Source organism: Apium graveolens, chromosome 5 (assembly GCF_009905375.1).
Source record: "Apium graveolens cultivar Ventura chromosome 5, ASM990537v1, whole genome shotgun sequence".
Taxonomy (NCBI): domain Eukaryota; kingdom Viridiplantae; phylum Streptophyta; class Magnoliopsida; order Apiales; family Apiaceae; genus Apium; species Apium graveolens.
In genome coordinates this window covers 220,689,130-220,716,620 of record NC_133651.1, presented here as the reverse complement: position 1 = coordinate 220,716,620, position 27,491 = coordinate 220,689,130, and the positions used below count along the sequence as shown (strand labels likewise).

At 33.5% G+C, this 27,491-nt stretch overlaps 4 protein-coding genes across 4 annotated transcripts; 2 read left to right on the top strand and 2 right to left on the bottom strand.

Moving 5' to 3' along the window:
* Positions 1-6,507: 6,507 nt before the first annotated feature.
* Positions 6,508-10,131, top strand: LOC141724855 (protein OBERON 3-like). Its single transcript, XM_074527141.1, has 2 exons — positions 6,508-8,622; positions 9,388-10,131. Exons 1-2 carry the CDS (start codon positions 6,708-6,710, stop codon positions 9,972-9,974), a joined length of 2,502 nt encoding a protein of 833 aa, XP_074383242.1. The 5' UTR covers positions 6,508-6,707; the 3' UTR covers positions 9,975-10,131.
* Positions 10,132-11,391: 1,260 nt separating this feature from the next.
* LOC141661625 (putative transmembrane ascorbate ferrireductase 3) lies at positions 11,392-13,043 on the bottom strand. Its single transcript, XM_074468635.1, has 4 exons — positions 12,763-13,043; positions 12,515-12,563; positions 12,027-12,226; positions 11,392-11,878 (listed from the first exon to the last, which is right to left on the bottom strand). The coding sequence occupies exons 1-4, from the start codon at positions 12,826-12,828 to the stop codon at positions 11,444-11,446; spliced, it is 750 nt and encodes a 249-aa protein (XP_074324736.1). The 5' UTR covers positions 12,829-13,043; the 3' UTR covers positions 11,392-11,443.
* A 1,360-nt stretch (positions 13,044-14,403) lies between these two features.
* On the top strand, positions 14,404-16,873 carry LOC141724854 (putative transmembrane ascorbate ferrireductase 3). The gene is made up of 4 exons (XM_074527140.1): positions 14,404-14,629; positions 14,726-14,774; positions 16,147-16,346; positions 16,438-16,873. Exons 1-4 carry the CDS (start codon positions 14,462-14,464, stop codon positions 16,699-16,701), a joined length of 681 nt encoding a protein of 226 aa, XP_074383241.1. The 5' UTR covers positions 14,404-14,461; the 3' UTR covers positions 16,702-16,873.
* Positions 16,874-17,032: 159 nt separating this feature from the next.
* On the bottom strand, positions 17,033-21,290 carry LOC141724853 (purple acid phosphatase 8-like). Its single transcript, XM_074527139.1, has 7 exons — positions 20,875-21,290; positions 18,574-18,730; positions 18,356-18,463; positions 18,131-18,258; positions 17,791-17,919; positions 17,611-17,678; positions 17,033-17,459 (listed from the first exon to the last, which is right to left on the bottom strand). The coding sequence occupies exons 1-7, from the start codon at positions 21,106-21,108 to the stop codon at positions 17,246-17,248; spliced, it is 1,038 nt and encodes a 345-aa protein (XP_074383240.1). The 5' UTR covers positions 21,109-21,290; the 3' UTR covers positions 17,033-17,245.
* Between the last annotated feature and the right edge of the window lie 6,201 nt (positions 21,291-27,491).

Here is a 27,491-nt window from a genome sequence, read left to right as displayed (position 1 = left end):
ACGCAATCCGGACTGTGGGCAAGAAAAGCTCAAATTTCGCTAAAGACAACCAACCTTGGTCCGGATTGGCTGAAATCAACGCAATCCGGACTGGGGGGCAAGAAAAACTCAAATTCTTCTATAGAAAACTAACCTTAGTCCTAATTGGCTAAACTCAAAGCAATCCGGACTGGGGGCAAAAAAAGCACAAATTCTTCTAAAGACAACCAATTTTAGTCCTGATCGCTGAACTCAACACAATCCGTACTGGGGGCAAGAAAAGATCAAATTCTTATAAAGACAACCAATTTTAGTCCCGATTGGCTAAACTCAAAGCAATCCGGACTGGGGGCAAGAAATGCACAAATTCTTCTAAAGACAACCAACTTTAGTCCTGATCGCTGAACTCAACACAATCCGGACTGGGAGCAAGAAAGGCTCAAATTCTTCTAAAGACAACCAACTTTAGTCCTGATCGCTGAACTCAAGACAATCCGGACTGGGGGCAAGAAAAGCTCAAATTTTTCTAAAAGACAACCAACCTTAGTCGGGATTGGCTGAACTAAACGCAATCCGGACTGGGGGCCAAGAAAAGACTCAACTTCTTCTAAAGAAAATTAACCTTAGTCCTGATTGGCTAAACTCAAAGCAATCCGGACTGAAGGGCAAGAAAAACTCAAATTCTTCCAAAGACAACAATCAAAATCTCATGTTTTTCAAGCGAAGCCAACCTTACTCCCCCATCCAGAAAATCTGCATAAGGGAGTGGGGGGCACATGATAATACATATAGCTCATGCAAGGACTAGACCCGGACTCCTGACTCAGTCCGGTCCCGCACACTACTAGTCCTAACTGCCCAATCCCGCAAGCCCAATCTTGGAAAAACCCAACACGTGAGACACTCGCCTAAGCACATGATAGGGACAACTGTCACCCATCAATTATGGGAATAATCAGGGTACGTGTCAGAGGATCTTCAAAACATTTCTCAGCCAGTCCCGCGCTGACACGTGTAAAACATCCACTCCAGCCATGTGTCCTCCACTCCTAGAGCCAATGGCTATTCAAAGGTACCAACCCCACAGCGGCGAAGGATCCATACACGGCGTCGAATGAGTGACCCCGCTACCAGGAGTTATCAATTAATATCTCACACATGCATATATTCAAGATATATCAGTATATTGTATATTAGCATGCAAACAAACATTTTATATTTAATTGTAACAATACAAATACGTGGGTGCCTTATTTGATACCAGCGGTCAGCAGAAGTTGTACTCATGTGCATGTTTGTTGGGAAGACATTATTTTCATTTTCAAATTTATTAATAGAGTTTTAGTTTAATGATGATACAAATATCTTCTTTTAAAAAGATATTGATATAGATATTAAGTGTCTTGATAACTGAATTATATAATAGCAGCAAAACTATACTTTCTTTAATCAAGACGACATAAATGCTCAAAAATGTAGGCTAAATTTTTAAAGTCTTTTCTCTGTTGCAGAGGAAATTAACATGTACGAAAACTTGTTTAAAAAATAGGTATAAAATGTTATGTTAGTCTTTTATAAATTAAATGAAGATAGGCATCCTGCTTTGATGCTGTCTAGAGATGCACAAAAAGCCCGGGCCCGAAAATCTGGCCCGGCCCGATCCGGTCAAAGCCCGGTCAAGCCCGGCCTGGTCAAAGCCCGGCCCGGTCCCGGCCCGGGCTTTGGGCCTCGACGGGCCCTATATTTTTAGGCAAAGCCCGGCCCGGCCCGGTTAAAAGCCCGGGCTTCGGCCCGGCCAAGCCCGATTAAAAGCCCGGTTATAATCTGATTATTCTAATATATTTTCTTATATATTTATAAATTTACATTTACTATACATATAAATAATACTTTAAACACATATATATTTACATATTTGTGATTAATAATATTATTTATATACTTCGTTACATAAATAATGAAAGAAGATATAATAAGTACACTATATATATTTGGATATCATTGTCATGAATATTTGGATATCATTGTTATCATAACAATGATATCATTGTTATCATTGTTATCATAATAATGATAAAATATATTATATAAACATGTTTATTTTTTGTGGAACTTAAATGTTTTCAACGAAGTAATGTTTTCCTAAAATATTCCATGTAAACTAATACATTTTTACGATGATCTAGTTGCTAACACATGTATTCTTCGGAATCTCTAATAATACTAGATCCGATTTAAATTAGAAAAAAGCCCGGCCCGATCTGATCCGGCCCGAAAAAAAAGCCCGGTTAGGCCCGCCTCGAGGGTCCAAACAGGCTTTGAAATTTCCGGAAAGCCCGGCCCGGCCCGGCCCGGTCAAAGTCAAAGCCCGAAAAGCCCGGCCCAGTCAAAGCCCGGGCTTTTTAAGGCCCGGTCAAGGCCCGGCCCGGTGGGCCTTTTGTGCATCTCTAATGCTGTCACATCAGTCAGATTTTATAACAATTTTTTTATACTTTGTTTATACCTATATCATTACTCATTCTCAAATATTAAATAAACAAAATTGAAACTTTTATCAGACATTACTTATAAGTTTACAAGTAAGCTTTATACAAAATTATACTCTAAAACTATTATATTTAACCAATAATAAGATCTCATTTGAGCATGTCACTAGCAAAAATCATGCATATAATCATGCCTTTCTAAATCTTATCACATTTACCCTATTAAATTACACCCCTAACTAATTACTCAAGTGCTAACTTATTTTTTCTTTAATGGAAACTTCAAAAATATTTTCTCCATTTTTCTTTTAAGTACACAAAATCCTAATCTAAAGTTGCCCCAGATTTATAAGTTTAATCTTAATTTTTAGTTGAATATCGTAAAATTTGTTTTATCCCACTAAATTTGTTTTTGTAAAAACTTAATCAAATTAAATATTTGGGGCTAAGAATATATTACATAATTTCAACTTTAATATAAAAAGAAGCAAATTACTGAGGTGTGCCTAATTTATACACCCATTTTAAAACTATTAGCCAGATTTACAAATTTACAAAATAGTGGCTAAATTTCATTCCCGCCTTTTAAAAACGTGTCTCCCGTCAAAAATAGCCTAACGGCTCTAACGCAGCAAAGGGTATTTTCAGATTTTTTTATTTATAATAAATATATCCTTTATCCATTTAATTATCTATCATTTTCTTCACTTTTTTGTCTTTTTTTCAATTCTGTTTCTGTCTGTCCTCACTTCAGCTTTTCATCATCATCAACTTCTTCTTTATTTATATTTGGGAACATCATCGCCGCCATGGTGGTTACTTTGCTCTATTCCTGCCACGCATACAAATCCACTCAACACACTCAACCTTATCTCTAATCTCTCGTACTAAGCCTCTCAGTCCCACTCGTTTTCCGATCAACACACAACATAAGCACAACATCATCCATCTGTCTCTTCCGTCTCCGATTATTTAAAACCACCAAACCCTCCCCAGTTCAAAAATAATAAAACCCACTTCTCCGTCTCCATCACCTACCACCACTGCCGTTGCCATCGGCCAGCGGTGTCTGCCACCGGCACCCCCAAATTCTCCGGTTAACATGTATTGTTGTTATTTAGAATTTACTCATGTATGCATTTAATATGTTTGAATTTCTCGAAAAATATCATGGATTGGGCGTCGTTGATGACTTTTAGGGTTTTGACTTTGGCGAGAGATGAAGAGGGAAGGAGCGTGACAACGATTAGGAGGAGGAAAAGAGATCAGGGGTGAGATTTTAAAATTAGGTTGGAGTGGAGGATTTGGGGGGAGGGGTTGAAGTTGGGGACAGGGACGAGACAAGCATGCTGAAACTATTATATTCTTTTTCATTATTTATTTTTCTTAAACACAGATGTATTTTTACCTTTATATCCCTGTTTTTTTATGTTTTTTATTTGAGTTGACGGTGCAAACTTAACGGTTTTGACGGGAGGCAAAAACATTTGAAAGGCAGAAATGAAATTCAGCCACCAATTTGTGAATTTGAAAATCGGGCTAATATTTTGAAAATGAGTGTAAACGTTAGGCACACCCGTGCAATTTACTCATATAAAAAGTATGTTCATTTTATAGAATTTTTATAATAATTGTAAGAAAAACGTTACTGAAAATTATTATTATTATTGTTTACAAAGTTCGAACCTGGACCTCGGGCCGACCGCTGCTAATTACTGTTGTGCCCGGTCAGTTCTTCTTTCATTTTTAAGCAGCGGAAGTTATGTTTTCAGCATCTTTTGTTAATAACCCGGGAAAATACAAATATATTTACCTTTTCAAATCTTAGGACAAAGTTACAGTTTTTAAACGTCACAAAAAACCATTTTTTTTCAGAAAAACGATCATTTATTAATTTGTCTCTCTTTCTATCATTGGAGAACAGGTATTCCCTCCGTTCCCTCTAATTGTTATCGTTTCCGGAAGAATGTCTGATATGCATTTCAAGATAAAGAGAAAATATAGTTCTTTAAATTTTTTTAAAAATTTTATTTTTCTAAATAAAAGTTTAAATATTCTATTTTTATTCATTTTTTTAAAACTTATAAAACTATACTTTTTATTCATCTTAAAATACGTGCTGAACACTATTTTAAAACGATAAAAATTGGGAGGGACGAAGAGAATATATTGTAGGGGAACTGATGTATACAAAATTTCCGGGTACACATCTTTGTTAGGGTCTACACCAAAAAACACCCCTATGAAACAAATGAATAAGTTTGGATTATAATGAGCCCGTTTGAGAATTCTTAAAGAATATAACTTATAACTTAAAGTTCAAAAGTTTTATATAAGTGATATGAACATCGTAAATGATAAGTTATTTAGGTGTTTGAATAATTTTATCGTATAAGTTACTTATAATCATAATGTTTTTGGTAAATTATAACTAGTGATATTTTCTTGAAAATAAATAAAAATTTAAATTTCAAATTACATGAATTAATAGTTTTGATACATGAATATAAACTAAAAAAAATAAAAAATAAGAGTAGTTATTTCGGGATATAACTACATCATATACTATTTATTCTGGTTAAAATAAAATTATATTATTGATTGTAGCGAAAAAACTACATATTATTATTTAGATTTAGTTTGGTCGGTATAACGGTCTCGAATTAAAATAAAATAACATATACTATTCCCCCGAATTAAAAATGTATATAATTGAAACGGGCTAAAAAATTTAAATCAAAAGATAAGTAACCATCATTTAAAAATATTAAATGAACAAATTTTATATATTAAAAATTTCTTCAATGAAATTATAAAAAAAAAGATATTTTTAAAAAATATTATATACATCAACTTAAGGTAATACCCGTATAAACATAGAAATGAATAATTGGGGAAAATAAATGTAGGGATGAAAGCTCCCCGGTCTTAACGCGCCTACTACTGCTGTGCAGCCCTTCCTCCAAAGAATGAAAATGCAATATTAGGATTTCTCACTTTCTCATTATGGCTCAAAATTGATGATATATGACTGTTTTATTTATTTGCCAAACAGACCCGTCAAGAATCGAACGGGCATAAAATCTAATTGAACATTATAAATGAAGTGTCAAACATGCACAGCGTAACGATGATACATTGGTTTTCTCGGCAACCAAGGGTGTGCACGTACACATATCCCCTCCCTTTTTACCATTAGAAAGCTTATGTTTTATTTTTATTAAATTAATAATTAGATATAAATATTAACAGAAAATGATTAATCAATTTAGATATAAAATTATTCGAATTGTCCGATTTTTTTAATTTCGCTCAAATATTATTTAATTTTTCGAAAATCGCTGTATGAATCACAAATCGATATCAAAACTAATTAATTTTAATTTTTAAAATCGGTAAACATGGAATGAGTACATATTAAACATAACAAAAAACAGGCCCGGTTAAAAAACAGGAAAGAAAAAGACATTAACAAAAAAGAAGAAATAAAAGTAACTGGGCCCACATCACACTTACCCAACCAATTAAATTTTCTCTCCAACCCAAAATTTAATTTGTATCCAAAAACACACAATAAACACTAACTTCCATGAATTTGGTATATTTTGATTATTCTCTAATCATAAACGATCTTTTCAAGGGCACACATTAGTTATTAATTCTAATAAAAACAGGCTCTTTTTATTGGTGGGATTGATGTGAATGCATGGGTCATTAACATTTATTATTCAATCACCAAGAAGAAGAGTTCATTTATATGGAAGTTAATATATTGATATAACCCTGTATTTATAACAACTCCACCAATAAAAATATACCAAATTTATAAAATTTAATACTTATGTGCACCATTGTAGAGACCGAATCTAATTTTACAAAACAAACTCTACTGCAATTTGGAACACAAAGTCAAATTAACATTATGAGGAGCATTTCCCAAAGGAATTAAGAATAATTAAATATACGTCAGGACAAGAACTTTGGTTATTGGACCCCTCTAAACTGTAATTCACCGATAGACGTTAAGGACTTTTTTTTTGTAAAATAATAAAAAGTAAAGCAACGCCCCCCCTTCTCTCTCTCTCCCCCTCTCCCTCTCTCATTACTACAATTGCAGGCCATTCAGAGCTGAGGAAATGAGCTGAAGATCATCAACAGTTTGGATCTTTAAGCTAATCTTGATCTTTGGTGAGTTCTATATAAACTTTAATCTCAATTTCTGTGTGTTTTTGTTGATTAATCATGTTGAAAGAGAAAGAAAATTCGAGTGATCTTGTGTATGGAGGAGGGGATAGCTCTCAAGTGAAGCTTATAAATCACATTTCTGGTGAAAATAATGAAACCCCAGATGAAAAAATTGGATCTTCTGAAAAGGGTATTGATTTTCTTGGTCAATCTGATATGGATTTTGAAGGGTCTCGAACTAAACCCTCAAAAAATGGGAATAATGGGTCTCAAGAACTTACTCTTAGTTATCTTTGTGAAAATAATAATTCTAAACTGGGGTTTCTTGATAAAGATGTTGTGCCTGATAGGAATTTGTTGAGTTTGAGTGATAAGGTTAGTTATAAAGGTAAAGAAGTGGTGGTTTCTGATGATCCGATTCGCGATGATCGGAGATGGGTTGAGAGGGATTTCTTGCAGTTGAATGAGAGTAGGGAGAATTCTTCGAAGAGAGAGGGTGAGAATGGGGGAATTGATGAGGGGAGTAAAGAGAAGAAGGCAAAGATGGAGACTCTTGATTTGTCTTTAGCTTTGCCTGATGTGTCGTTGTCTTTGGCTGCTTCGGATCCGGTGGTGAATGGGGAGGCTCGAGTTTGTGCTAAGCCTAGTAGAAGTGTGCAGTCTTTGGCACCTTCGAATAATAATACACAAACCACTTACTCCAATGATTTTACTAATGCTTCGATGTCGTATTCGTATTCACATCCCTTTTCGCATAATGCTAGTTGCTCTTTGACCCGGAATTCGACTGAATATTTTGAGAATTCTGTGGGGAGTCATAGGAGGGATTGCGATTATATATGGAATGCTGGAGAGGGTACTAATGGATCAGTTCATAGTCGATTTAGGCCGGTTGGAGATGGTGTTGTGCTGTCCAATCATGGTGGTGGAGCTTTTCCGGTGCTTCAAGGCAATCGTCCTGCCAATAAGGACTTATCTAATAGTCTTTACAAGGCGGCAAGCTCTGACAACTATTCATTTTTTCCTTCTGAATTGCCAGCAAGGCCTCAGTTGGACACTCAGTCGGGTGATTCAAGAGGTCGGGGATCTGATCAGATGAGGGGATCAGAGAATTTAGATGGAGGGAGAGAGCGGAAGCTTTCGAGACCTGAGAGGATTATCCGAGAGATAGTATCAGAATCTGTTTCAGTCATGGCTCACATTGTTCAGGAGCTCCCGGATGAAGTAGTTGAATCCACAAAGGAATACCTTAAGAGTGTTATAGCTATTCCGCAGAAGAAACAGGAACTATTGTCCCTTCAGAACCGGCTCTCAGGAAGATCTGATTTAAGCAGTCAAAGTCTTTCCAAGTCAAACAGAAACCAACTTGAACTTATGACTGCATTAAAAATGGGTCGCGGCGAGTTCTTATCTAGCAAAAATCGTCTTACGATGACTGAACTGGTTGAAATATTTCTACTAGAAAGGTGTCGCAACGTAAACTGTAAGAGGTTATTGCCAGTTGAAGACTGTGAGTGCAAGATTTGCTCGAATAAAAAGGGATTTTGCAGTGAGTGCATGTGTCCTGTGTGTTTCAACTTTGACTGTGCCAGTAACACTTGCAGTTGGGTTGGTTGTGATGTCTGTTCCCATTGGTGTCATGCAGCCTGTGCCCTACAGAGGAATCTCATAAAACCGGGTCCTAGCTTGAAAGGTCCATCGGGGACTAGTGAGATGCAATTTCACTGTCTTGGCTGTGGTCATGCTTCTGAGATGTTTGGGTTTGTTAAGGATGTCTTCATGTCATGTGCTAAGGCCTGGGCGCCAGAGACCTTGGTGAAAGAACTTGATTGTGTTAGTAAAGTGTTCAGGGGAAGTGAAGATATCAAAGGTAAGGAGTTGCATAGAAGGGCTGACGAGATGCTAGCGAAGCTTGAGAATAAGATAATGTCTCCTTCAGATGTCTGCAATTTCATCTTTCAGTTTTTCACTCGTAAGTATTCATGCCAAGTATTATTATTATTTCTATTTTTACTTATCAGTTTGTTATATGCTTCTTACTTAAAAAGAAGAAAAATGACACATCCATACTGACCTTATCCTTTAATGTGTGTATAGCTTCTTGAAAATTCTAAAGTAAGATAATAATGTCTTTTATTCAGTTTCTGTTGCAAGCTAATAACTAGCTTATATGTCGTAAGTCATCCAATTTTTTTTATTATGGTTGAAATAAGCTACTGATTCTCATTTAGCTTTTGGAGCTGATGAAGTACATATTTTTGCTATGATTTTTGGGTAAGACCTATTGATATAAAATATTAGGCTATGAACCAAGGCTAGCTTTTTGAAACATATTTAAGTTGCTAAACAATTAATTGATTTGTCTCAGTTGAAGACTAAGTTATAATGAAATGGACGGGAAGGAATATGAAATAAATGATTGTTAACCAGAAGTTTGATCATAGTAAATATGATTGCAGATTTATTTCTCCTATGCTTAAACATATAAGCTTGAGTAATCTTTTCGCATAAGGCCAGATGAACTAGCTTGTGGTTTTACCCAATAGAAATATATTTCCTGATGTCAAATGCAGTGTAGCAGGCGTTTGTATGTTTGTCAATCCATACATGCTCAGACTTCAGTACCCCTTAACGTCTTTTTAGCAGTGTTTTGTATTTCAGTTTCATTTATTTTAGATTTTTTTCCTTTTCTTTAATGAACACAAAAAAAGTTTAATGCGGTTTTTGTTATTAATAGGTGCAGAAGGCATGGCCAATCGTCATGCTCCTACAGACTCGTCGAAGGATTTAATTTCACTTCAAGGTATCCTCAGAAAGGATGCAACTCCTCTTCCATTATCAAATTCTCTCCCACCGAAGTCATCTTTCTACAACACAGGCTCTTCAAGTGGAAGGCAAGATATGATGCCACACAATCTTCTTCAAAATGATCTGAAAACTTCTTTCATGAGCGAGAAAGTAATTGAAGATGAATGGTCGGTAAAGTTACCTAAAAAAGATGGATTTGAAAGTTTAGAAAGCGTTGTGCGAGTTAAGGATGCAGAAGCCAGAATGTTCCAGGGTAAGGCTGACGAGGCAAGGAAAGAAGCAGAAGGGTATAGAAGGATGGTTAGGATGAAGAATGAGAAGTTGGAAGAAGAGTACTCGGAGAAGCTAGCTAAACTGTGTTTACAAGAAACTGAGGAAAGGCGGAGGAAAAAAATAGAGGACCTCAAGATTTTGGAGAATTCACACCTTGATTACTACAAGATGAAATTGAGGATGCAAGCTGATATTGCAGGCTTATTGGAGAGAATGGAGAACACCAAGCAACAGTGGGTGTAACTGATTATTTTTATTTCTTTTGTTTTTAAGTGATGCTGATCGCAACTGACGACAAATTTGGCATATTTTTTTTTCGATTTTTCTATATTTCCTTGTTTTATGTTGACATTTGGATCTGGTCTGTTTGTGCAATTTGGTAGTGGTTAGTGTTTGGAGATTTGGGTTTTCTATTGCATTGTTTTTTCCTCCCCCTTCCCGAGACCCTGGCACAATTTTCTGTTTGTAGTTGTTGACAAGTTTCTACATGAAATTTTTTAGCATGATCATATTCAGAATTTAATCAACCACTGCTCTGTCTACCAGGGAGTCCTCCTCTTCTCCCCTCTTTTGTTGGGGGTGAGAAGATTCCTAAATGAGATATCTCTGCATGGCCAAGTTTAAAGTTCTCAGCAACCACTCTGTTTACCAGAAAGCGTCTGCAAATAGGATGGAATTCTTGTTGTCAGTATTTATTTCTGGTATTTTTGCAGAAGTTTGGCAGGACCATTGTCTGATAATAGCATTCTTATACTTACACTGATGCCATAGACTTTGCGCGGCACACCTCGTCACAATTATGCCATTACAAACTAGAATAGAGATTTATGTGTTTTTTTGTTTGTTTTATGAGTTAAATGCATTTTGGTGGCTACATTTTATGCGTTGCAGTATTTGGTGGTTGAACTTTTCAACATATGAAATGCTAGCCAGGTTGAAATTGTAACTCGGATGAGTGTAGAAGGTACTTTGTACTTGCCTGGTTATTTTTTCCCAATGCTTCGCAAAATTGAATGTCATCTGCAGACATCATTGGGGGATTATGACATACTGCTTTGTGTTATACTTGTACAATTTAATGCTCTCGCAGCCTGTTTGGACTTTGGACCTTGTATTAATACGTCCGTTTGATGATGAAAACTGTAGCAAAATCGGATTAAATAAATGTTAATTGATTAGCATCTTCATACGGTGATCAGTTTAAATTTTGGATTTAAGAAAACACTATGTAAGATGATATTTAAACCTTTTTCTGTTTATATAGATGATTATGTAGAGGGTGATGATAGGTGAAGGGGCTATCAAATCTCTTTTGTGCATACATGGGTTCATTATTATTAATGAATTCTCCTACAATAGTTTATAAACACCTCATCAATCACTAATTATTAGCATGTGCTCATTTGCACTAGAAAAATCCTTCTTTTAATAAAGATCATGTGGGCTGAGAGAGAGAGTTCCTGTATATATGATTCTCTTGGTGGCCTATGGTTTAAGACAGCTACAGATAAGGTTGCGAGTTGACGAGGTCTTTGTTCGATACAGATATTTTTGATTTTTTTTCTGAATATATGACCCAATTTTATGATAATTACTAATTGCAATTGGCTACTATTAATACGAAGATGACTAGGAAAACAGAGAAGACTGTTAGTGAGAAAATGCATTGATGAAGGTCATATTGGTTCCATTTGTTTCTTTATATTAGATTGCTAGGAAGGTCTCCGAAGAATAACTACAACACAAACTCCAACCCCAAAGAGTAGAATCGATATTCCAATAAAATTTATTATCACAGCTTCTTGGCGACGCTGTAGGGTTAAGGGGGTGAATTTGACAGTTTCTGCAGATGTCATCGCCAGCAAGGAAATGACTATGCCAATGAGCACCTGCACCATTCTTGACCTTGTTCTTAGGGCAACTCCAACTCCAGGTAGTAGAATCAACAGTCCAGTAAAATTCATTATCAAATTTGGTTGGTCGTTAGAAAGGCCTAAGGCGGTAAATCTCTCCACCAGGCCAGTTTCCGCTGATGTTATGGCCATCAGGAAAATGACTATGCCGATGAACATGTGCCACGTTTCCATTCTTGACCTTACTCCTGAATTTGCACTCGGGAACATGAACGAGAAGAGGCATAACAGAAACTGACACAAGAAAAAATGGTTTAGTATTGAGACTATGGATTTTACGTGTCATCGATTGATGATGTTCATGGTTTTATCCTACTTATTTTGATCATTTAGTGGAGATGCAGTTGTGACTTGAACTAGATGTTCTTGAGCATAGTGGTACCTGCAAGCCGAATAAGCAAAACGTAGACATGCCAATCCAGGAATGTAAAGTATTCATATCAAGAATCGAAAGCTCATAATGAAATTTGAGAACTGCATAAATTCCAATGGATCCGGCTACCAGTGCAACACAATGCAAGATCAAGTGAAAGATTTCCTGTGTTTCTCTTTGTGCAGGAACCGTCTTGTAAGTCATAATTGCTGATTCAAAATCATTTATATATACGGTTAGTCGTGCTCTGTCCATGAACTCATTGAGTCAAGACTATCGGTTAAAGGAGTTCTCATAATGTTTAAAACACCAACTACATCAAAATCTTAACGTTTCAGAAGTAGCACCCTATACGCTTACCCTGCTTGTATAAAAAAACAACCACAATCGATAATTTATAAATTTAATTGCTTATCATGCTTCTATAAAAAAGCATTCACAATTGATAATTTACAAATTTAATTGGAAGTTAAACTACTAAACTACTGAAACCTTACCTTCTCCTGCTACCAAAACGAACCCCACAGCCATTAGAAATGAATGCAGCTGAGCAGAAGAGATGAAAAGATATATAATCAAGAATAATTAAAACTTGAACTAAGGTATAATATCTCAAATACTTCATCTAAATGTCGAAAAGTACATTAAAGATTTTCTCAAATGCAAAGCCTTCCCGGAAGTTGAGGAGCCAAACTAGTATAAGGGTAGTTACTGCAATGGTCAGCAAATGAGCAAAAATAATTACCTTGGTTGCGGACAAACAGAATCTTGAACCAGTTTTAGCGGCCATTGCAGTACCAGAAGGGTGCATGGGAGAAACAGAGAGGAAAACTGAAAACAGAAGAAGAGACAGAAAGTACTGACTTAATTAGGGGCGATGCAGAAGTAGTATACTTTACATTAGTCCAAATGAATGTGGCATGTACTACATGACATTGTTTTAATTAGCACAAGAGAAATGAAAGAAGCAGAAATTGTGTCTCAACCTGGCCTGCATGACTTAGATTTTCAATATTTCCAAACAGAAGAAGCAAAATTTCGAGGAGAAAACTAGTTGTAAACTTTTGGAGGAACTTTGGTAAAACAACTGTAAGATACAGGCCAAGGTATAAATTAGGTAAAATAAGCTGCAAAGCAAATAATGATATGGTGTAGACTGGAGATGCCGAGGAATGCAAAGTATAAAGATGCATAATATGGAACTCATTTTAAAATATAAAAAGAATGCATAACTCAAAATTGAAATAGCAGTTGAATAGTTATTTTGGCGTCTTTCTTGATCCTGAGAGTATCTTCTATGCTGTACTACTGTCTTAATTCATATATTTTCCTTATCTGTAAAAATTGCATCTGATTTTGCTGCTTTCATGCAAATTAATTTACTTGTAAACAAAGCAAACCAATTACTATTTAGGGTTAATCATATCATATCAATATTATTTTCATAACAATATTAATACTCTAATTTTTCTACTCCACAATTTTTGCATACACTTAGTATACAAACCAGAGGGCCTCAGGGCGCCCATGTGCCCCCCTAATGTTAAAAATTTAAAACGTGCCCCCTTAAGACCTATATGCTGCCTCCGCCACTTTACAAATGGTGACAATTTGACCAACTGTGTTTTAAATCTCTTGATTCATTGTTTTTGTCCATGTTCCCTTTCTATCGTTCAAAAATGATCTATTTATTCATACTTTTTTAGTTTTTGACAATTATGTGAACATAAATGTTATAGATAAGAGAATGGAATATATGACGATAAAATTAAAAGGGCAAGAATATAAAAATTTTAAGTGCCAACTCCCTCTTATGGTTTAAACAGTAGCGCAAGTTCCCGGAGGATCTATCAGCCTTGCAGTAAAATCTATCTGTTAAAAATCGTCCCTTTTGAACTGCAAAAATCTATCTTTACAATCTATCCTATTAGCTTTGATTAATATGAAAGAATATTGGTTGCTACAGCAGTTTGAACTAAAGATAAAAATGCAGATTTACATGCTCTACAAAAAACTAATACAGGAGAATGTCTAGAAAGCATGGCATGCTAATATGTCAATGGAATGCCGGATTTTTGACTCGTTATCCATATTCATCACTGATTATAAAAGATGATTCTGTGGTAAGTTAGCAACTCTTCTAGGCGAATAAGTAAAAAATGTAAATCTTATTAATGAGTATACTTTACATCATATGTTGCTGGCTAGGGTCTCTCAAGTGATGCCTTGCTAGAGCTCAAAGACTTCACCTGCTTTACATCACAAAACCAACTGATCAAGCAATCTAGTAACTCCCTCATATTATTCCTTATCAACTTCTTTTCTTTAAGGACTTATTCCATATCAACTTAAGAGGGAAAACGAGAGTATAAAAACGCGTTTAAAACATCAATGTATGTACCCTGTCTCAATCAATACCACAGACTTCCTTCCTCTTATCAACCATGGATGTAATTACTGTCGACCGTAGGACTTACCAGAGGTCCGCCTCAGGAATAACTGTGTTAGCACACTTGTTGGGGTTGACAGCCCTAGTCCTCTTGCTTATTTGGTTGTTGCATTACCGTGAAGGTCTTCACTTGGATTCAGAAAATCCAAGTCGTGTATTCAATGTAAATTGATAAATTTACATCTCCATTTTAACTTATTTCTCCAGACATCTATCACTGTCAAAGCTTAATAATTATTTACGATGTTTGGAACTGCAGGTTCATCCATTTCTCATGTACTTTGGGTTCATTTTCTTTGCTGCTGAAGGTACTAACTCTCAGAATGCATTTCAATTTCCATTAGGTAGCGTGGAAACATTAATTTTATTTCAAATCCGAGATTTCAATTCTAGAATTTGAAATTCACAATTTCAATTCCAAATCTTTTGTTTGGATATTCAAGAAATTGAATTTCAAAATTTTGTTTTAAAATTTTTCTTAAAACTTGAAATATTTTTTTTATTATTATTTTTTCGAAAAACTGAAATATTTATTTTATTTTATTTATTTCAAGATAAATTTCCGAAATAGAATCTCAAAAGAAAATTTCGAAAAAACTTCTTGATGAAAAGGTTTCCGTTAAACATTTTCTAGAAAATTTTTCGTTCTAGAAAATTTTTCGAATAAACATTTTAATCCGGAAAAATTTCTCAGAAAAAATTTCCCAAATTTTCGGGAAAAAAATTACTAAAAAAAATTCCGAGAAAAAATCCCGAGAATTGATTTTCGGGAAAAATATTTCCGAGATATGTTTCTCGGGAAAAAGTTCTCGAGAAAATTTCACGAAACAAATTGCTCTGGAAAAAATTGCCGAGAAATATTCTCGGGAAAATTTTCCGAGAAAAGTTTCTCGAAAAAAATTCCTTGCAAATTTTTCCGGGAAAAGCTTCTCGAAAAAAATTTCTGGGAAAAAATTCTCGGAGAAAAAATTATAGGGAAACAATTCCTGAAAAACAATACCGAGAAATATTCTCGGGAAAAATTTCCGAGAAAAGTTTCTTGAAAAAAATTCCCGAGAAAATGTTCTTCGGAAAAACTTTCCGAGAAAAAGTTCTCGGAAAAATTTTCCGAGAAAAGTTTCTCGAAAAAAAATCCCGGGAAAAATATTCCCGAGAAAATGTTCTCCGGAAAAAATTCCCGAGAAAAAATTTTCGAGAAAAAATTTTCTGGAAAAAATTTCCGAGAAAAAATTCTCGGAAAAAAATTCCAGGATAAAAGTTTATAAAAAAAATTCTCGAGAAATAATTTTTGGAGAAAAGTTTCTCAGAGAAAAGTTTTCTTAAAAAAAAATTCGGAAATTTATCTGCAAAAAAAAATCTTAAAAGAAATTTCAATAAAAAAATTTCATTTGAAATGATATGTATTTTGCAAGTATTTCAAATTCAAAATTTTAAACTTACTGTGTAATTGAGTTGTATTTGAACAAAATCCAATTCCAAATTCTTGATATTTGCCAAATAGTTGATCAATTCCAGAGTTTGAAATGAAATACATGTATCCAAATGGGACATTATAACATTTTTATGTTCCCAAGATCACGCTGTAACTAGAGAAAATCAGTTCCAAAGGAGTACATCTGATGTGTGTCATGTGTGTGATGTACAAATGTCTTGTGCATTTTTTTATTTATTTTTAACCAGCGATGATGGCGTACAAGACTGTAGCAGCTACACATAAAGTACAGAAATTCGTCCACATGTTCTTTAACCTGGTCTCACTAGTCCTGGGAATTGTGGGGATTCATGCTGCATTTAAGTATCATGATAAGCTTAACTTAAAGGACATGACTAGCTTGCATTCATGGATTGGCATGGCGGCTCTGTGCTTATTTATTTTGCAGGCAAGTGAACTAAACTAATTTGGTCTAAAAAACTAAAAATTAACCCTTCAAGTCTATAGGCAATTGGATTGATGGATGTTTATTTGTACAGTGGTTATTTGGATTCAGTGTATTTCTGTTTCCACAAGCATCAACAGCATACACAAGAGCGCAAACACTTCCATGGCACATAAATGGAGGTAGAGCACTCTTATACATGGCGATATGCGCAGCTGAAACAGGGTTGATGCAGAAATCCACCTTCTTGCAGCTAAAAGATGGCAGAGAATCTCACTTGGTGAACATCCTTGGAGTACTAATTCTTCTCTTTGGCATCACAGTTGATATATCTGTCGCTCTGGCACGCCATATCTGAATTCCAAGTTTTCTGATTTTATACAACAATATTAGGACCGAGTATCTGTGTAATGGAATGCTGATCTAGAAGAAATTGGTGTTAAGAGTTTTAAGCGCGTGCCTTCATTTTCCGAAGCTTGTATTATTGTGTTTGATTTTTCTGCTCAATGGTAAAGATTTACAGATGAGAAGCCAGTCTCGATTACTCAAACAAGACAGTTCAAGTTAAAACGGGCTTACAACCCCATATAAGTTAACCTAAATGAATCCCACAAATTCTGCTTTGCTTTTTAGGCTGAAAAAAAACATTACTCTATGTTCTTCTTGTAATAATTTATAGTCATGTAGAATCACGATTAAGGCACCTAAATTATATTCATATTAAGGAAAGTAGCCAGTAGGCTATATTGACCCGAAAGCTTGGCTTTAGACTTCATCATCGGTTGAACATGTATGCAAACCTGACAGGCTATTGACATTATGTTTAGATTTCTTAGCCAAGTAGTGGTCGTTAAACTATCATCTTCGTTTTCCACTATTCAACATATCTTTCAACATCTCTTCTATAAGGTGGAATATAACCACTTTGATGTGCTCCATTTGTGTAGAGCTTTGCCAAAAACATCAAAGAAGATTACTTGAACATCATCTTGAGTGATTTGCATAGACATGAAACCTTGTCCATCATAGTAAAACTTTGTTGCCTCTGAAGTTATCGAACTCATGTCACCACTCCATGCCTTTGAACCACCCCCGCTTGTAAAAAATTGCAATGGACTGCATAAATAACAGCCATATAAATACAATTCAGTATATTTTACCAAGATAATTTTGATTAACTTCTGGGATTAGTTTTACACGCAAAGCAAGAATTTGCTCTAGTAGTTAACATGAATATTGCTCTAGTGATGATCATAGGTAGATTTACCTGTCTTGAGAACTGATGTGTTCCAAGCAATGGTCGTGTCCATTTATGTAAAAATCAACATTATTAGCCTGCAATTTAGTAATAACTTACCAAAGTTAGTTCATTATTCTTTAATTTAGCCATGTTGACATGCTGTATTTAACTTTCTTGTTGCTTTTAGTTAAGCAAAATCAGATTTACCTGGAGGATTGGAAGAAGTTGCGCAACAAGCTCTTGAGTATCGCCATGATGTCCATTACTTTTAATTGGATGATGACCTACCACTATCTTCCATTTTGCTGTTGATTCTCTTAGTGCCATATCCAAATCCTGCTACAAAAGAGAAATTAACGCTTGTTCCATCCTTATTTTAAACTATTTTTAGTTTTCCGTCCCATAACAGCTAGTTTTTGTCATCATATCCTGTCCAAGGTAGTGCAAAATAATAATTGTTCCTCTAAAACACTGTAGAATATACAAATATCCAATTCCTTTATTAGAAAAAAGCAGTTGATTTTACTTGAACATAGTGTAAATGTACCTTTAAGAGATTGGATAAATATTTTCTCCTGGGAAAAATTCCCCTCCAGTCATAGACTTGATCCTCAGGGTCCGTAAAATATTTATCTTGAAAAGGAGTTGTATCGATGAAGAATAGCTCTGCAACATCTGTAATACAAAGAGCACTGATCATTAGAATTATTAATCAATTTTACAGGAACATATTTCTCTCAAGTTGTTCGTAATATACTAAAAAATACTTTACCTGCATCCAGAATAAATGATTTTAAGCAAACCCATTTACTATCTTTTTGTTTGAGTAAAGGACTCAATTGTGCCAAAGCATTTCCTCTGTAATCATGATTTCCTAAAACTGCAGTCCGCAACATATCTTAATAAGTACCATTCTTTTGCGTATATTTTTCGTAATTGAAGTGTAACTTATTATTACACTAAACGGGGATTTGATGAGGTGTAAATTACCAGTGTACCAGGGCTTTTGCAAGCTGGTGGCTGTATAAATATTGGTAAATGACTCTTCAAAAGCAGGGTCATGTTCATCTATCAATCCTTTATCATAAAAGTTATCGCCAGTTGAAATGACAAAATCTATATCCAATTTTTCTCCGATTCTTCCCATCTGCAATCATCGAATAAGTGGTTATCAGTTTTAAAAAGTGTACAGGTGTTGCTAGATGAATATCGGATATACTAATATAGAAGGTTTAAGCATGATGAAACTAGTGAGTAAACATAACAGGCATGTGATGAACATTGGAAAGTGCCGAAAGTGTAAAAGCTCCCAAGTCCCGGAATAAAGTTAAGGAACATCCAACAACCAATAGCGAAAGTAGAGTTGATTGGTTGTAAAGTCTGGATCCAGATTCCAGATGCAATGCCACTATGGTCAGTCTGAGTATAGACCCATCCATTGTTTCAAAAATTTGTTATTTTATCATCCATGCATTCTAAACAAGAAATTAGAAGTTCGAGTGGCGAAAACAGGCCAACTGTGTAGCCTTTTCTAACATTTTAGTAACTGAATTCATCCCGTTGAACTACAAAATAACCTTCGTATATCACTAGAGCTACAGTCCAGCTTATTCGATCTAACTACATAATTTCTCAAAAAAAAAGTTTCATTTTTGAAAAATGGTTCCAGTGTTGGAGTGCAGAGAGTTTCAACATTTGTTTGTCAAGGCATAGAGGGGGTAAGAGAGACCGTGTAAGATTTGGATTTCCTATCATATTCATAAACTTATTAGTTAATATTTATATTTAAAGGTAGTAAACTCTAATATATGGATCATATCAGATCATTTGGAGTTTAGTTAATAACATGTTCAAACAAACATGTGCCATCATTGGACAGTGATCATCATCACAGAGGGGAGTTGAGGCTGACACAGTGACAGTATGCGGAGAATATAGCATATTCATGGAATTATACTCTTGCTGAATTTGGTGGGATCTCTTGTGGCTGCTTTTGCGGGCTCCACCATGTTTGTCCTTTTTTCTTTACATCTTATTTATTGCTTTAAATATATATTATAGTAGTTTATATTCTATAGTAAAGTTCTTTGTATACCAATTTTTTTTTAATCTCGAAAATCGTTTATGCTCTCTTAGCCTAGTCTTGTATAAAAATATTATAAAACGTATTATTTTGAGAATTATATTTTAGAAAGATCATTTATATTATTCAAAATTCTGAATATCATATATAATGCATGTATTATTATACGAACCATATTTAGTTTGCAGAACATTTGTTCAGTTTACAGAATATTTATATTCTACTTATTAAATTTAAAGATCTTTGACAATTTTAATGAATTGGTGATATTTGCATAACATACTTCACAAAATAATATATTTTATAATATTTTGATTACTGAATATAGTTGTTGTCGGAGACTCCCAATAAAACTATGATCTTCATAGTTCTATCTAAAATAACACTAGTTTTCCATAAAAATCTATTAATAAAATTAACTAAAATAACAACAATTTTCAAGTCATTTTTTCAAAAAAGTCAGTCTGTGTGAAAGGATATGCTAGAATCTTAATGGGATTATACCCTTTCAATCCTCTACAAATAAATGTATGAAAAGTCATATTAAACTTCAAATATATGTGATGCGAGTCTATAAGATGAAGAAATACTATACTAGATTCAAACACCAAATATTCAGAACATGACAATTTTGAACAGTCCTATAAAACATTAACCACAAAACGGATGTCTGTTCAAATGGATAACCTTATACACAGTCCATAAGTTTGACTGAATTTTTTCTATTTAACATTTATAAGTCTCCATTTCGTGTGCTAATATAAATTAACGTTATCATAAAATTGAAATTTATGCTGATGAATTGATTTAAGGGGCACTGATTATTGAATATATTATATATTTAGAGAAATATAAAATATATTCTTCCATCCAAGAGATTGTTAACATTTTTTATTTTAAATATCTCATAAATTAGGCTAATTTATCTACTTTTTTATTTTATTTTATTTTTCTAAATCTTTGCATTTAGAGGACTCTTCCCCATAGTTTACTGCATGCAAGGGTCACTCATGTAGATTTAGAACATGTAATCCGTTATATGTATATATGTTAATATTTAAACTTAAATTCAGTTTAAACTCCACTGCTGTAGACATAATTAATTATACTATATATTTACATTTAAGAACATCTTCTACTAAATGTTCGTAATATATTGTCAAAAAAGTTGGGGTTGTTAAATGCATACATAAAACGCGGGAATGTACCTGAAAAGCTACTTGAGATTGGTTGTGAGTTCCTTTTCTTCCCCAGTCCCCGACCACCAGAAAACTGAGTAAACCACCAGCAGAATCCTGCACTTGCGCTACAGGATAATGAGTCAATGTTTGTAGCTCACCTTTGACAAGATTGTTATTATTACTGGAAATGGCCAAACACATGAGTCCTAATACGGCCATTACTAATCTGAGAATATGTGGAAGATGGTGATTTAGAACCATGGTGTAAGTTTTAAGGGAGAGAAGATTGGAGGTTAAGAAGGATGGAAAACTATTGCTTTATTAATCGTATGTAAATGTGCATGGTTCAAGCTGTGTAGTTTTTGTATATATATAGGCAAAGTGGAGTGATGTGTTTAGGCTGAAACTAAGTGTAATGAAGTTCCCAGCAATGTGTTGATCAGTTGTCCATTTTGTCAAGTTCGGAGCTACATACAATACAATAATTATAAAATCGGATAAAAGTATATTCCAATAGACCGGGGAATCTTTAAACTATTGTGGGGGAGGGTAAACAAACTACTTGATCGTGCTCATGGACGTGGAAAAATTGTTTTAACCCGAAAAATTAAACCGAAATTTATGAAATTGAAATATGATCCGAGATCTTAAATATATAATCAGGTAATTATTCGAAAATTAAATGAATCCGATTTTAAAACTACCCGAACCAAAAATTTAACGGAAAATTATCCAAAATACTAGATTCGATTATAAATTAAAATCGATAAAAATCGAATAATATATTACCCGAACCGAATATGAACTGAAATAAACAAAATTCATACTTAAGAAGTATTTTATGTTTATGATAACAAAATTAATTATTTTTGTAAAAGTATATTATATTATATTAAAATTACTACATTTAATTAAAAAATATATATATTTAAGTCTCTAAAATTCTATTTAGCAAAAAAAAAAAATGAAGTTAGGATTTGAAAATATCTTAACAGAATTTAATACGAACCAAATTTTGACTAATATTAATCCGAATTTCAATGGGTTTTAATCTGAATAATACCCGAAACAATCACATACGATCCGAATAATATAAATCCATTTAAAATTAATCCAATCCGAAACCGATCCGATTATCTGAATTGACAGATCTACTCACGTCACTTCCCTTTCTTGTTTTTTGATTTGGTTTATTGCCGAAACCGAGCCAGAGTTTCGGAAAGAGGTTAGAATTTGTTTAATTAGGAACGCCATATAATTGATATTCACATTCAATGAATTTGAAACAAGAAATCAATTCGATTACCAAATAAATGAGGTCGAGTTCCATACGTACCGGTTAAAAACTTAAGAGCTAATTCCGAATAATTGCTAAATAAATACTTAAATTTGAAATATAAGAAATTTGACATAAATAAACTAACTTTTCATTCCACTTAAGAGCATCCCCATTGGAAACCCCATCCTCATGCCCAAAAACTTACTAAAAATGGTAATTTCTTAAAATTTTCCTCAAATTTTATTCATCTTTTAAAAACTTTCTACATCCCATTCTCCATCTTCATCCCTACTTCCTTTTTTTATTAATTTTTATTTTCTTTCATTTACAATTTTAACTTTAACTTTAATTTAATTTTATATATTCTTTAGTGCCATTATTTGTTAACACATTTGAATTTTTCATGATTATAAAAAGTATACTTCCATTTTTTTTAATTTTTTTGGTATAAAATGTTAAGAAAATTTCAAAATATTCAATAAATATTATTTATTTAAAATATTAATATATGTGAAATGTTAAAATGATTTAGTTTTGAGATAAAAATAATTTAATAAGATGAGAAATGAAATGGGGAATGAATAGTGAAACCCCAAATATGGGGATTTGGTTTTAGTTCCTAAAATTATACCCTATTTTAGGGTTCCGCATGTGGATGATATTTTGATAAAATTTAACATAATTTTCTAAATTATGGGGATGGGGATTGAGATGGGGATTGGGATGATAATGTTCTAAGAACATCTCTAAGTACTTACTAAATGAACACTTAAATTTAAAATATAAAAGGTTTGACATAAATAAGACTAGCTATTTGTTCCGGTTATAAACTTTAAGAGCATTTCCAGATACTTGATAAATGAATATTTCAATTAAAATATAAAAAGTTTGACATAAATATGACTAGCTATTTGTTACTTAAAAAGTTAACATGCTACTCCTATCCATCATTTGTAATGACATATCTAATCCCTTATTTCCTTTTTATGAATAAAATATTTACTTTCCTCAATTTTTAATTATCTTTGGACTCTCTTTCTATCTATCCTTCTTTAAATTTAATAGTATAATAATGATAAGGATCGCATATAAAGAATACTATTGAAATTGCTTCCCTTATAATGTCTTAAACCGAATTGTTTATTATATTTATAAAATACATTAAGAGTATTCTAGAGGAGCTCTTATTAAATGAGCCCGAGTTCTATTTATTTTTAGTTGAAATCTTATTCACAGTGTAGTAAAAATCCGTGCAAGTAAGAGCCTCTAAATATATTAAAGTATTATCTTGAACGAAATCGAACCCATAAAAAGAATAATTTTTGGATAATATAAATATTTATTTTAACTTTATTTTATATTCACATAGCAATTACATAATAATGAATAATATATTTTGATAAACACGATGACATCTCGTAAAATTCAAATAAGTGAAAATGTGTTTACATAAAATTCATCACTGGATTGTCTAACTTTATATCATTGTAATTTGTGAGTGCTATGTAATAATGAATAATGTATTTTTGTATATTCAATTACAACTCGTATTAAATAAATAAAAATGTGATGACATAAAGTTAATCACTGAATTGTCTTATGGCCTGTTTGGATACAGGTATTTCATTTGAAATGCTGGAATTGACTCAAACACCCTGTTTGGATACATAAGTAATTTGAATTTGGATTTGATCCAATTACTAATCATTTAAAACTGAAGCCCACTTGTGAGAATTTAAAATTACAATTTTAACGTGTGTAATATCCCGTAATTTTTAGAATTCGATTAATAATGGAATAATTATACAAAAAGAGATTAAAATTAGATAAGGAATAGGATTTAAAATTGAATTACAGTAATGGGCCTAAAATTTGGATCAGATTCTAATATGGATAACTTGTAGGTTAAGATATAGGGTTTTGTATCGTTATAAATACATCTTATTCATTTTCCTCGTTTTTATTCATAAAATTCGTAGGTCTTTTTCTCTCAAAATCAGCAGTCTTGTAAATTCATAGAAAATTCATCGTAAATCGGAATTCAGTGATCCTGAATTTTCGGAAAGATCTTTTCATTATATATAACTTTCGTGTTTCATATTTTTCAAGATAATGTCATTTAGAGTGTCAAAAAGAGCAAATTCAGATCTGGTCAGATTTTGAGGTAAGTTTTCGATCGATCTTGCTAGTGTTTTCTAAACTATATGTTATGTGTGTATATTTGATTATCAAAATTTGGGCTAAGTGATTATATATATGAAAGTATGATGTGTTACGGCATATGTATTGTTGTGTATATATGTGATGTCTAGACGATAATTTTGGATCTCTGATTTGTGCCATGGTTTGTGAAAATATCGAATAAGAACTTAGGACCGCAGTCACCGATTGTAGTGACAGTTTTGTGAAAATTTAGGACCGTTATCACCGGGTTGTAGTGGTCATGGCATGAGTTATTGATTTTGAATTATTGTTGTTTATGTGCTATGTGTATCGAATAAGAATATGAAAGTGTATCGAAAGTATTTGTTTCGTATGTCGTATATCGTATCGTATAAATTATCGTATTTTGTTATATGTGTTCATGTTACTTGGCCTACTAGTTGGATTGATTGTTTTATTGCCGGGCTTCGCAGCTCATTCTTTCAATTTTCAGGTTTCGCCTAAGATTCGAATTGGATAACATTGGAGTGCGAGGACTTAGAATTGCAGTAGATTGACTTTTGGACTTCCGTTAGCTGCGCGTTCTTATTGTCACCATTGTAATAGAATTTCGGTTTAATAATTGGATTTCGTATTAGTTTCGATTTAGAATTAATAGTCCGGAAGTGCGGGTTGTTACAACGTGTCATTTCAAAATTCCTCAGGCCCAAATAACAAATAATAGTCGGCCATTTCTCTCTCGGCCCACTCTCTCCCTCTTTCATCTCTCTCTCCTTCTCTCTCCCCAATATATTCTTTGTCCCCTTTCGATCCCCTCTCTCCGCCCGTCTCTCTGCTATCTCTTCTTCTCCTTCGCTCCTTCTCCACTCCATCCTTCTATCCCGTATTTCATTTTTAGTTACTTCGTCACTATGAGGTATTATATATGTATATAACGTTACAAATCGATTCAAGTACAAATTACAAATCGATTATATATATACGTGGATATATATGTGTGTGTTTAAAAAGAGAAATATCTGACTTATGGTTGTATAATTTTGGAGTTGAAGGGGAAATTCAGCTCAGGGAAAATTTTCGACTCAGGGTAATTCTTCAGCTTAGGGGTAAGTGTATTTTTTACTGCTCCTAATCGTGTTACTCCTTGTATTTATGCTATAACATGCTTCTAATCATGTATATATAGGGATTTTTAGCTTAGTTAATTAAGATTAAGTTGATAATTTTATGCTTCTTTTTGAATTTAGTCGCAGAAGATTTGTCTCCAATATTTCACAAAAGCGTCCAAGGGACCATAATGAGGATATTGAATTTATAATGTTAGTTGTAAGTTTTATTCAAATAGCGGTGACATCTTATTATGGTCAGAAATATAAGTTAAAGGAGTTGACATGAAATGCATACGATCGTTCTCAAATTAGAGCTACTTGGATGAACATCTTAAAGATTGATAGTATATGTCGTGAGCAATTGCGTTCTGATATAAGCCGGTTTGATAAGTTGTGTCACATTTTAGAAACTAAGGGTAGATTGGTAACTACGAAACATGTTACTGTGAAAGAAATAGTGACATTGTTTCTTCACACTCTTGCACATGATTTGAAAAATAGAACTATCCAAACTATTTTTGCACGTTCCGGAGAGACAGTTAGTCAGCAATATCATTTAGTACTTGGATCAGTACTCAAGATGGGAAAGGATTACATAAAGAAAGTAGACCATTCTACTAGTTATGTTGATGATAACCAATGGAAGTGGTTTGAGGTAATATAAAAATAAATTTGATGGCTAATTATGTAGTTAAAGTCTTAAGATATGCATTATTAAACATGAACTAATATTTAGCGTAGGTTGGAGCTCTTGACGATACACACATCAAAATGTCCGTTCCCATTGAGGATCGACCTCGCAATCTAGATAAGAAAGGGGATATTAGTACCAACGTTCTAGCCACATGTGATCCAGACTTATGTTTTACATATATGTTTAACCTGGTTGGGAAGGATCGACATCCGATCCTCGTGTTCTTCACGATGCCCTTTGTAGACCAAATGGTCTAAAAGTTCCAAAAAGTAATAATTAATTCATCATTTGATTTTGGTCAGGCATTTTTTAGAAACTTACTAATAAAAATTCTTTAATTACATGATCTAGATAAATATTTTCTCGTGGATTTGGGCTTTACTAATAGTGAAGGATTCTTATCTCCATACAAGAAAACTCGATACCATTTGTATTTGTGTTTAGTTTGGATTTTGAAAACTCATTGTTCCTCTTATGTAGATATTCTTATGTCTGGGTTACGTCAAACCTGCTTCAACTTCTGCATTGAAGCATTTCCCAATTTGTAAAAAAAAGATATATAATTTTTTGAAGAAAAAAAATAGTGAAAAAGGGGAAATCACAGGGTAATATAAGTGTCCTTAAATTTCCCATTAAACTTTGCATGTAGAAATGAAAAATGGCATGAATTATGAAGAAGAAAAAGGAGTGTCCGACTCTGCACCTGATTGACTTGCAGCCAGGTTTCACTTCATTATTTTTAACTGGTTTTTTCTTCCTTGTCCATTTATGTTTCGTTTATTTGTTAGTTATACACTTATTATACTTGTACATGCATATTAACTGATTTACATTTATACAAGTAGTACCCATCCACTAGTTTGTTTGCTTTACTCCTGGGAGTATGTTAGGGCGAAAACACGCGCTAAAATTACACGCAAGTATACGCGTTCGCAAGTTGTATAAGAGATAAATCAGATTCGTACCCATAGAGACTCTTTTTAGTTAACTTAAAATTATGCACCTATGCAACAATGGTATGGCTATCGCTCAATGCTAAGACAATAACAAGTTGAGATGTTTATAACTAAGATTAAACTAATATACAATTAACTAAGAATAAAAGTGATTGAATTAACTATATGAGACAAACATGGGATTCTAACTTCATTAAATATTTCATTCAAAGTCATTGTTCTTAACCTTAGCATGCAATGGTGATGACAACTAATCAGATAACACGAAACTAGTAAACGCCAACTTTCGTTGCACGAATACCCTACTACTAGACAGCCACAAAAGAGATAGAAGTTAAGTAGACACCAATTATGACTTGACCCTATATGTCTATAGAATTTAAAAACATAACGGTTTAACGCGCAAGTTATTTATCGTGATTACATATGACAAGTAAGGTGGT

Excerpts from the sequence above, each read along its gene's own strand:
- LOC141661625 (XM_074468635.1), bottom strand. The coding sequence starts at position 12,828 with ATGCACCCTTCTGGTACTGCAATGGCCGCTAAAACTGGTTCAAGATTC. Across the intron at positions 12,564-12,762 it reads TCTGTTTGTCCGCAACCAAG|CTGCATTCATTTCTAATGGC; the intron begins GTAATTATTTTT and ends TCTTCTGCTCAG. Across the intron at positions 11,879-12,026 it reads TTTGCTTATTCGGCTTGCAG|TTTCTGTTATGCCTCTTCTC; the intron begins GTACCACTATGC and ends TTCTTGTGTCAG.
- LOC141724853 (XM_074527139.1), bottom strand. The coding sequence starts at position 21,108 with ATGGTTCTAAATCACCATCTTCCACATATTCTCAGATTAGTAATGGCC. Across the intron at positions 17,679-17,790 it reads AACTTCTTCCAATCCTCCAG|GCTAATAATGTTGATTTTTA; the intron begins GTAAATCTGATT and ends ACTAAATTGCAG. Across the intron at positions 17,460-17,610 it reads CACATCAGTTCTCAAGACAG|TCCATTGCAATTTTTTACAA; the intron begins GTAAATCTACCT and ends TTATTTATGCAG.
- LOC141724854 (XM_074527140.1), top strand. The coding sequence starts at position 14,462 with ATGGATGTAATTACTGTCGACCGTAGGACTTACCAGAGGTCCGCCTCA. Across the intron at positions 14,630-14,725 it reads ATCCAAGTCGTGTATTCAAT|GTTCATCCATTTCTCATGTA; the intron begins GTAAATTGATAA and ends TTGGAACTGCAG. Across the intron at positions 16,347-16,437 it reads TGTGCTTATTTATTTTGCAG|TGGTTATTTGGATTCAGTGT; the intron begins GCAAGTGAACTA and ends TTATTTGTACAG.
- LOC141724855 (XM_074527141.1), top strand. The coding sequence starts at position 6,708 with ATGTTGAAAGAGAAAGAAAATTCGAGTGATCTTGTGTATGGAGGAGGG. Across the intron at positions 8,623-9,387 it reads CATCTTTCAGTTTTTCACTC|GTGCAGAAGGCATGGCCAAT; the intron begins GTAAGTATTCAT and ends TGTTATTAATAG.